We start from the raw sequence: 10,535 nt of genomic DNA, 5'->3' as shown, positions 1-10,535 counted from the left end.
AAGCACTTTAAGTAAAGTGCAATAGAGCACTTCTGCCAGGGGCTTTTTGAATGTCTGTACTTAGCCTAAGGTGCCCCCCTGCCCTAACTAGTTCAGAGAAGCATGACCTTTCATAGGTAGCAATCTACTTCATCAGCTGCTATCCATTTCTGAAATGTAACACTGATGTGGTGGAAAATAGTTGCTGTTAAAATTCCAATTTTGCTGTTAAAATCCCATCATCTGAAATTAGCACCTCTCCAAACACAACAACCAAGCATCATTTTGACACACTGGTCTAGTATGGACCCTAAGAGGCAGGTACTTTTATGTTCCAGGTTACCATAAACTGAGAGGCCATAATGAGGTAAAACTTTAATCAATCATCTCTGCATTATATGATTATTTATATGGAACTGACTAACCCTTAACAATCCTGTCTCAGCATTACACTCCCACACCACACCAGTGCAAGAAGTAATCACAATAAACTCTTGGTAGCAGGGGCCAAGTGCTGAGGTTATTTCTCTGAATTCCCTGAGCACTCTCATTCACTTCAGGGCACCCCTTCACACAGTTCTGCCCAAGCAAAGGACTTATAGCATGTGGAGGAACAGGGTTGCAGCACTATTTGGTGCATCATTGTTATCTCTTTGCCACATGAATCTAGGCACATGGGATTTTTCTGAATCTCTGACTATGATGGGGTTTTTACCTTGGCACATGCTCCCAACCTTACTATACCCTGGAATGCAGTCACATCTTGCTACTCCAGCCTTTACCACACACTGGGTTTTGGGTTCACACGTCAATTCTCTGCAAAGGGGTAGTTCTGAAATCAGAAACCAAAGGTAGGTCTCACTCAGGTATGCTAGATGCCTTAAGAAAATATAACTTGCTACATGAAAATGTCAAAAGTATATTTATATTGTTTCATCATCATCATCATCATTATTATATCCAAAGGTCCCAAAGTGAGATTGGGGCGCAGTCTACTAGCCAAAAAGGATATCAAACATGGATAGCAAGAAACATTCCTTACACCAAAGAATGTAAAGCCTAAATAGACAAGCCAAACAACTTACACAAAAAACAAGAAAGCATCGTGTTTACTCAAATCTAAGATGAAGGTGGCTCACATATGCGAGAGCCCGGCAGGACAAATTATGCTGAGGGGAAACCAGCACGGGTTCGTGGCAGGCAGATCGTGCCTGACCAATCTAGTCTCTTTTTATGACCAGGTTACGAAACGCCTGGACACAGGAGGAGGGGTGGATGTCGTATACTTAAACTTCAGGAAGGCCTTCGATACGGTATCCCACCCCATACTGGTGAACAAGTTAAGAGGCTGTGACTTGGATGACTACACAGTCCGGTGGGTGGAGAATTGGCTGGAGGGTCGCACCCAGAGAGTCGTGGTGGATGGGTCGGCTTCGACCTGGAAGGGTGTGGGCAGTGGGGTCCCGCAGGGCTCGGTCCTTGGACCGATACTCTTTAATGTCTTCATCAGCGACTTGGACGAGGGAGTGAAGTGTACTCTGTCCAAGTTTGCAGATGACACAAAGCTATGGGGAGATGTGGACATGCCGGAGGGCAGGGAACAGCTGCAAGCAGACCTGGACAGGTTAGACAAGTGGGCAGAAAACAACAGAATGCAGTTCAACAAGGAGAAATGCAAAGTGCTGCACCTAGGGAGGAAAAATGTCCAGCACACCTACAGCCTAGGGAATGACCTGCTGGGTGGCACGGAAGTGGAAAGGGATCTTGGAGTCCTAGTGGACTCTAAGATGAACATGAGTCGGCAGTGTGACGAAGCCATCAGAAAAGCCAATGGCACTTTATCATGCATCAGCAGATGCATGACGAATAGGTCCAAGGAGGTGATACTTCCCCTCTATCGGGCGCTGGTCAGACCGCAGTTGGAGTACTGCGTGCAATTCTCAGCACTGCACTTCAAGAGGGATGCGGATAACCTGGAGAGGGTCCAGAGAAGGGCCACTCGTATGGTTAAGGGCCTACAGACCAAGCCTTACGAGGAGAGACTAGAGAAACTGGATCTATTCAGCCTCCGCAAGAGAAGGTTGAGAGGCGACCTTGTGGCTGCCTATAAGTTCATCACGGGGGCACAGAAGGGAATTGGTGAGTATTTATTCACCAAGGCGCCCCCGGGGGTTACAAGAAATAATGGCCACAAGCTAGCAGAGAGCAGATTTAGATTGGACATTAGGAAGAACTTCTTCACAGTTCGAGTGGCCAAGGTCTGGAACGGGCTCCCAAGGGAGGTGGTGCTCTCCCCCCCTACCCTGGGGGTCTTCAAGAGGAGGTTAGATAGGCATCTAGCTGGGGTCATCTAGACCCAGCACTCTTTCCTGCCTATGCAGGGGGTCGGACTCGATGATCTATTGAGGTCCCTTCCGACCCTAACATCTATGAATCTATAAAATCTAAGATGAGGGTTTTTTCTCCCCATGCTGATTGCGGGGGAACCTCATCTTTGATTCAAGTAAATATAGTATTGAGCCAATTTACAGAGGCGGGAAATGAGGCACAGAAATTTTGTGTGACTTACACAGGACCACAGAAGAAACCTGTTGTAGAGTGGGGGAATGAATCCTAGGTCTCCCATGTCCTAGTCCAATTCCTATATCACAAAACTATCCTTTTTGTAGATTTCCAGAGTATTTCATCCCCTCTTCCTTTTGAGCTATAAATATCAAGTTTTTTTCATAAATGGATCATAACTGTCAACATATACCTTGATCACACTTGGGACCAGTGTATCCTCCATAGCAGGTACAGCTTCCATTACCAGTGATACCATGGTTGCAGACACCATGCTGACAGTCACACACTGCAAGAGAAACCCACATAAGAATAGCATTAGGAGTTGCTTGGAACAGGCTGGGCTCTTGAGATGTATCTGCTAAATATAATTCCCTTTTTCCAAAACCTCCAAAGGTTCTGAAATATAGATATAAAGGGCATTGAATGATGGGATTATAGGATTTAAAAATTGCTTTCTTTGAGAGTTGGGAAAAACTGTTCATTACTAAGCAAAAGACTAATGATTTTTTGTTTGTTCAATATGGGAACATTAGGCATGTAACTGCATGTCATATTGCTGAACCTATGTTCAGCACAATTAAATTCACTGATCCTACAGGCCTGACTTTCATATGTATGCATCTTCACAGATGTACAAAGCCACCTTTTCAGAGGTTGGAAGTAGGTGAGCAAAAGCAGCATTTATAAAGCCACTGTGCCCACATGTGGGATTTAGATAATTTAACACAATACCCAGATTTCAGATGTGATTGGCTTAAAGTCTCAGTATTTGGCAAATGTACCAAACCATCCTAATGGTCTATAAAGAAAGAGGTTTGAAAAAAGTTAGAGGCAGTTGTAACTGGGTGCATCTACACGATGCTTTACTGTGCAGTAGCATAGTAGCATAGTTTACTGCGCAGCAAGTGTGTGTGTCTACATGTGCACACATTTACTGTGCAGCAAACTTTGCTAATGACAAGTAAATTTGCTACCTCCAAATGCAAGTAGCAAATTTCCTTGCAATGAGTTACTATGCAGTAGTGCTCATGTAGAAGCCTGATTGGGAGTACGTTTGCTCCCGGTCAGCTAGTCACCAGGGGGCAGGAGATTGCTCCCTGCCCTCGGGAGCTGCCTGCTGTTGGGGTGGGCGCTGCAACCGGGGCCTGAGTGGGGACTATATCTCCCTGCCCTGGCAGCGGGGAGCTCCAAGCCCCCTGGTCTGAGATCACAATCAGGGAGTGGAGGTTGGGAGATCCTTATCTCCCAGGACTTGCTCTGCAGGCCAGTGCATGGAGCTGGCACTGGGAGATAACGAACTCCTATAGCCACCCTATCACCGGTCCTGCAGTCATGAAGCTGGAGCTGGGAGATAAGGATCTCCTACCTCTGGCCCTGCACTGGCCCTGTGACCACAGGGCTGGCATTAGGAGCTTCCTGCTGGTGCAGGTTGGGGACCCTGTCCCCCTTCAGTTTGCTTTCATTAGCAGCAAATCTGTTCCCACTTCCCTGCACATGTAGATGCCTGCCCAGAAGCATTTAGTCACAAGTAGTTTACTCATTAGTAAATTGCTCCTGGATCTAATGCATGTGTAGACACACTCACTATCTGGTGGCAGTACCTGCTTCCACACTTGATCAGGCTTTACATACTAACCCCTCCACTGCATTCACTTTGCTCTACATCATGATTTTTCTTTGCAGGTTAGTCAGATTGTTCATCAACCCTACCTGATTGACAGCCAGGGCCAAACAGAGTCTCATCCCGACAATTTTGACAGGCAAAGCCACTATATCTTTCCTAAATGGACCAAAACAATTAGTTAAATGTTATTTTCTTACATTATCACTCAGTTCAAGCTGCTAACTAATAATTGATTTTTCTCTTCACCTCCTCTTTATTATTTGTTTTCCATTTAAATGACACAACTTAAAAACTGATCTTTCAAGTGCCCTATGATTTGCCCGTGTGATGGAGAGAACAATTTATTTAACAGATAAAAACCATGCATGATTGCACTAATGAGCACACAGCAGAACAATTGTGGCAAATCCTGAACAAAATGTCTTATCATGACTAGAAGCTTAATTTCTGTCTTGAAGGCCTGCTTCAAAGTTTGTTAAAGCCAATGGATTAACTCTATTGACTCAACTGGGTTTTTGGATCAGACCTTAAATAAAGTTTGGTCCAATACTTTTTTAGTCTTAGCTGTACTGATAAAAATAAACCCAGTTTGAGTTTTTGTCTGGTATTCTTCAGATCCTTGGAAAAGGAAGAGTTGCAATTTGTTGTCATCTTTTATCTAGGTTATAGGCTTAAACACCAAGTAAAGGGTGAGCAAACTCTATGATCCTCACTGTGTATGCGTGAATTGTTTTATTAATATATTAGACTGCTTATGTTTTGGGAGCCGGTTGGTTACATAAGGTATGGGTAGAGATAGCTAAGCAACTGCAGGTTTCATTTCTGAAGCAGAAGCAAACACTTCACATGGCTCTGATGTTGTGTGCTTATTTGTCCCTTCTCTGAGGAGAGCTGCTATATGACAATTTACAGTCTTATAACTTGTTCCTACAAAGCTTGTAGTAAAGGATAGTGCTGGCCTGAAATGATAAGCGGCCCCTGCTATATCAGATCAAGGCTTTTGCACCTTTTGAGTTGTGGAGGATACATATGAGGGACAGCATGCCGGCATCAGGGTGAATTGGTCTGGGATAGATGGAAAGTCTGAGGAAGAAAAAGGGACCTTTTCTCCTTGAACTCCATAACCAATCAAGATGGATGGAGCAACCAATCAATCCTGATCCCTAAAGCATACTATGAAGGGTACACTCCTCTTGATCCATTGTACTTCATTTCCAAAAAAACTTGGTAGCCCTAACAGAACAGCCACAATACATAAACACATTCTCTGTGGCCTCAAAATAAACTAGCACAAGACCCTTGCAGGTAAAGATCATCCTTCTAATGCTTCATTCATCCAAAGCAAGATAAAGCTTACTTCCGTTGACAAGATCCCTCCCAGCCCTGCTTCTCAACGTGCCCTCCCAATTCAACTCACTTTTCAGCAGTATGTGCCTTGGATGCAGTGTACAGGAGGATTAATTAGTCCTTTATAGCTGGCTCTGCCCTCCTACCTTGCAAATTCTTACATTCATATTAAAGCATCATATTAAAGCACTGTCTAGCCTGAGGGTTAGCTCCTTTGCTGCTAGCACCTGGACTGGATCTATACACACCCATTATGTGAAATTATGTTACCTTCATGATACATCATATACTGACCTCACAGATGCAGGTTCCATTCTGTGTTATACCATTCAAACAGGTCCCATGGCCACTGCAAGGATTTTCAGACCCACCGGGGCATTCTAGCAAACAAAAGGACAGGCTTGGATTAAGAAAATCAGTACTTGTTCCTCACCTTTGTCCTTTATCCATCCTCTACCCCCATGTTCATCCTTGTTACTGCAAACAAAGGACTTAGAAACAATGACATCTCTGCCTTCTTATCTAAAAAAAACCTATACAGGCCCAGTCAGGGAGCTCCACCAATGTTGGATTTGGCATTGTGTATAAACAAAGAAGTACTCTGTCAATGGCCTCAAGTTTTGTATTATAATATATAAAAAAATCAACCCAAATAGCTCATGGTAAAAATAAATAAACAAATACGTTCTACATAGTTGTAATTAACTTAGCTCAATGGGGACTGAGGGCATTCAAACTCTTTGCAGGATCTGGCCTTTATTTATGACCCTGTTAATACCAAGAAAAATCTTTGGAGTTTTCAGACAGATATTCAGAAGTCACTCATTTGGGGTGTTTGAGATAGTGGAAGATATACTTGTCAGAGGACCTGCAGCACCCTCCTGACTTAAAAAAAACTGCATGTCAACAGCACCTTGAAAAACAAGCTCTCAGGGTGTGTCTACATGTTGCCCTATGGTGACATTTTTACTGCAAGGCATGTACTGCTGAATGTAACAGCAAAAGTAACCACCCATACTGCACTGTACATGCGGCACACAGTTGTTTTTAGCAGCTACTTCAGGGAGCACGCCGCTATGGTGAAGTAGCTGCTGGTCACACACAGACACCCATGGGTGCCACATCATCATAGCACGTTGCTACAGCAGCCTAGCATCACGTGTAGACATGCCCTCAGTGTCTCAGGATGGGTCCCCTGTCTTGAAAATGTTATGCCTGTCATTTTGTCCCTGATGATTATTCACATAACCCAGGCCTCAAAGTATGCTAGAAAGCTCTCTACCATGCTTCTCCTCCCCACAAACAAGTGAGGGTTTTTTTCAGTTTTCAAGTGGACTGTCAAAAGTAGCAAAATTTTATTTTGTGGCTTAATGGTTCAGCTTCTTGACTTTATCAGAATCAACAAATATTACAGTAACAATATCAGGAAGTGAAGCAAACATTCCCAAATTTATATAGTTTAGTTTGAAATTCAATTAAATATTTAGATTGCAGCCAAAAGTGAAAATAAACAGACTAAAAGTGGCAGAAAAGCTGCCAATTTTAGAGTACACGTGGAGGTAGGGACTGAAGCCCTGGAAAGAACTCTCTCTCTCTTTCTTTGGAAACCTAAAAAAACAACCACTTATTTTTTCAAAATATTCTTTTTAACAAGAGTAACTTCCACACAACAGAGTTGTGCTAGGAGTCAAACCTCATAAGGATTCAAATAACATGAAAGGGAGAAGTTATTTCCCCAAGAATTTCATGTCTTCCTAGATAGACACTGGAGATCTTGAGATTTAATGTGTGCCTGGGAAGCATAAACAAGAATCATCAAAATGAAGCACACCTCTGGAAGAAACTGGCCAGACTGATAGCTCTATGGCAGCATTTTAAAGTGCCTTATCTTAGCAATGGTGGGAAGGACAGGTATAGAATGGAAGAACATACCATAGCACTCAGTACCCCAGAACCCTGGGCAACATTTTTTGTCCTCGATTTCCTTCTTACACATATGACTGCACCCAGGTAGAGAAAGGGTGTCTTCTCCCAGCTTTACTGTGTATCTTAAATAGAAAAATCTAAGATTAATTATTATAATAAACAGCGTGGAAACCAATCTATTCTATATGGATCAGATGAAATAGACTGATTAGATCAAAGTGAGGGGGTATCAAAGCTGGTTTCTGATCAGCACCAAGTAAACTATGTGAGAAGCCTAACACAGTAATATAAGGAGTGCAATATACTCTTCTAAAGAATGGACACACAACACGCTATACCCATTAGCTCAGGGGTGGGCAAAATGGTGGATCCTGCTGGCAGTCACACTCCATTTCCCAGCAGCCCCTTCCCATGTCACTGCGGGTGGTTTCCATGGAGATGCCAAGAGCAGCGGGGCTGTGACAGCACAGGGACAGGGTTTCCAGGGAGATCAGTCCCAGCAGAGCAGGCAGGGCACATGGCTGGGTGGGGAGCTGCTCAGGGGCTGGGACTAGGATTTTGCAGCAGTGACAGCATGGTTTGGAGCTCAGGCAGAGTCACAATCTGCTGCCTGCACACCCCTGCCCTATATAAACAAGTACTAAGTGACTGCAAAGTAGTTGCACCAAAGAATAGCTTTTTCATGATGCTGACTGCATGGTAGCTCATGGCTACTGTGCAGTAGTGTGGCGTCACACTTGCTGCCCTGCAACACCACTGCACAGCAGTCACAGCATCTCATGTAGGCGTGGCAAGGAAGAAGATTAGGAATCATTTACAATTATATACTACAGACTCTGTGAAACCAGGCAGTAAATGATATTTCAAATAGAGGTGCACCGATACATCGGTCCATATCGTATTGGCACCAATAAAAGGAAAATAGAGATTATCAGCAATCTGCTTTTTTGGCTAATGTGGCTAGTAATAATGCCAATAAATGCTGTATGCATGTGCACAGCCACAGGATGCTTGCAGCCAGGAGTGTATCCCAGCAGCTTGGAGAGGAACATCCAGCTGCTAAGTCTGTGGTGGGGAAGGGGTGTGGGGGAGGGAAGGGGCATGGTGGGGGAGATCGAGGCTCCCATGGTGAGGGAGGGAGTTGGGCTAGAGCAGGGACAGGCACTGCACAGCTAGGGAGGGACAGGACATGGGATGGAGCTGTGAACAGTTTGTCTAGAGCCACGGGGGAGGTGGGAGGCAGCTCCCAGCCACTGCATGCACTCCCAGGGGAAGCATGAGGGGCACGTGCCCCCTGGGTCTGTGCATGGGACAAGAGCAGGCTGCCCACTGGGGCCTGGGGGTGGTGCCGGGCTCTTTTCAACGGTTGGGGGGGAGGCTGGACTGGGGCTGCACTTGGGGCAGGTGAGGTGGGCAGTGCCAGTGCTGGGGAAGGGGCTACAGGAATGCTGTAGCCCCCCCATAGCCACCCCCCAGTGCTGCTGTTGCCCACCCTTCCTGCTCCAAATGCAGCCCTGGTCCACCCTGGCTGTTTGGTGCCCACCCCTGCACCTGCCCCTGCCCCAGCCCCATTCCCTCCCTCACTGTGGAGGCCTTAATCTGCTCTCCCCATACCCCTTCTCTCCACCATGTCCCTTCCCCCCACAAACTTACCAGCTTGACACTGCTCTCCAAGCTGCTGGGCTGCATATCGGCAATCAGATTGCTGTCGGCCAATATGGCTTGTTAATAATTGGCCATTAGTATCGGCCCCAAAAATTTCTATCAGTGCATCCTTAATTTCAAAGGACTCAAATAAACATGAGATTCATGTGAAACATCTTAGACCAGTATTTCAACTCAGTGGGTGAGTCTACATGTGCAACTAATTCCAAGCAATAAATTCTGGGGCAGATTGAGCTGGAGCAAACTACTCCCTGGTACAGCATCTACATGTGGGCCTGGAACAGCAGCAATTTGAGCTGGGGTGAAGGAGTTTATGCTGGGGCTGCTCCCATCCTGCTCTGACCTGGATTTTGGGTGGTAGCGTTTGGCAGTGGAAAGGCTGGCTGGGGTATGAGGGTGCTGAAAGTGTGGAGCTGTGTATCTAGTGGCAGGCAGAAGTCTAGCCCCCTGCTGCTTGGGCTAATTAGGCACAATTTATGCCTGCAGTCAACATCTATACACGCATTTAATTGCAGTTAATTACCCTACTGTAAGACAGTACTATTCCTGTACTATCTTATGGCAGTGTTAATTTGTTTAATGCAGCCTAATACTGTAGTATGTGTAGATGGTGACGCTTTACTGTGGAGCTAATTAGTCTACTCCAAAGTAAAGCTCATGTGTAAATGCAGTCAATAACACTCAAAGTTCCATAGGCCCTTGCAGATAAAAGAATGCATCAATCCTAACAGATCAGGCCTTACAGGAAGGAGAAATTGATTTGGGACAGTGATTGGAATCACTGAATCAAATCACTGTCCCCCGTCGTTTACTTAGACTTCAGGAAGGCCTTTGATACGGTATCCCACCCCATACTGGTGAACAAGTTAAGAGGCTGTGACTTGAATGACTACACAGTCCAGTGGGTGGTGAATTGGCTAGAGGGTCGCACCCAGAGAGTCATAGTGGATGGGTCGGCTTCGACCTGGAAGGGGGTGGGCAGTGGGGTCCCGCAGGGCTCGGTCCTTGGACCGATACTCTTTAATGTCTTCATCAGCGACTTGGACGAAGGAGTGAAGTGTACTCTGTCCAAGTTTGCGGATGACACAAAACTGTGGGGAGAAGTGGACACACCGGAACGCAGGGAACAACTACAAGCAGACCTGGACAGGTTGGACAAATGGGCAGAAAACAACAGAATGCAATTCAACAAGGAGAAATGCAAAGTGTTGCACCTAGGGAGGGAAAATGTCCAGCACACCTACTGCCTAGGAAATGACCTGCTTGGAGGCACAGAAGCGGAAAGGGATCTTGGAGTCCTAGTGGACTCCAAGATGAACATGAGTCGTCAGTGTGACAAAGCCATCAGAAAAGCTAATGGCACTTTATTGTGCATCAGCAGATGCATGACGAACAGAACCAAGGAGGTGATACTTCCCCTCTATCGGGC

The 10,535-nt window shown here is 45.4% G+C and overlaps 1 protein-coding gene across 8 annotated transcripts in view; it reads right to left on the bottom strand.

Annotated features, from left to right (window-relative positions):
- Positions 1 to 10,535, bottom strand: part of STAB1 (stabilin 1) — a 231,239-nt gene that overhangs the window by 208,931 nt on the left and 11,773 nt on the right. For all 8 annotated transcript variants that reach the window (XM_025209654.1, XM_025209653.1, XM_025209656.1 and 5 more), the window contains 5 exons: positions 7,448 to 7,563; positions 5,810 to 5,895; positions 4,255 to 4,324; positions 2,735 to 2,830; positions 695 to 811 (listed from right to left, as the gene is read on the bottom strand). In XM_025209654.1, the coding sequence (XP_025065439.1) occupies positions 695 to 811; positions 2,735 to 2,830; positions 4,255 to 4,324; positions 5,810 to 5,895; positions 7,448 to 7,563 (485 nt within the window). The remainder of the gene's footprint in view (positions 1 to 694; positions 812 to 2,734; positions 2,831 to 4,254; positions 4,325 to 5,809; positions 5,896 to 7,447; positions 7,564 to 10,535) is intronic.

Source organism: Alligator sinensis, unplaced genomic scaffold (genome assembly GCF_000455745.1).
Source record: "Alligator sinensis unplaced genomic scaffold, ASM45574v1 scaffold487_1, whole genome shotgun sequence".
Classification (NCBI taxonomy): Eukaryota; Metazoa; Chordata; order Crocodylia; family Alligatoridae; genus Alligator; species Alligator sinensis.
This window is presented reverse-complemented; position numbering and strand designations above follow the sequence as displayed.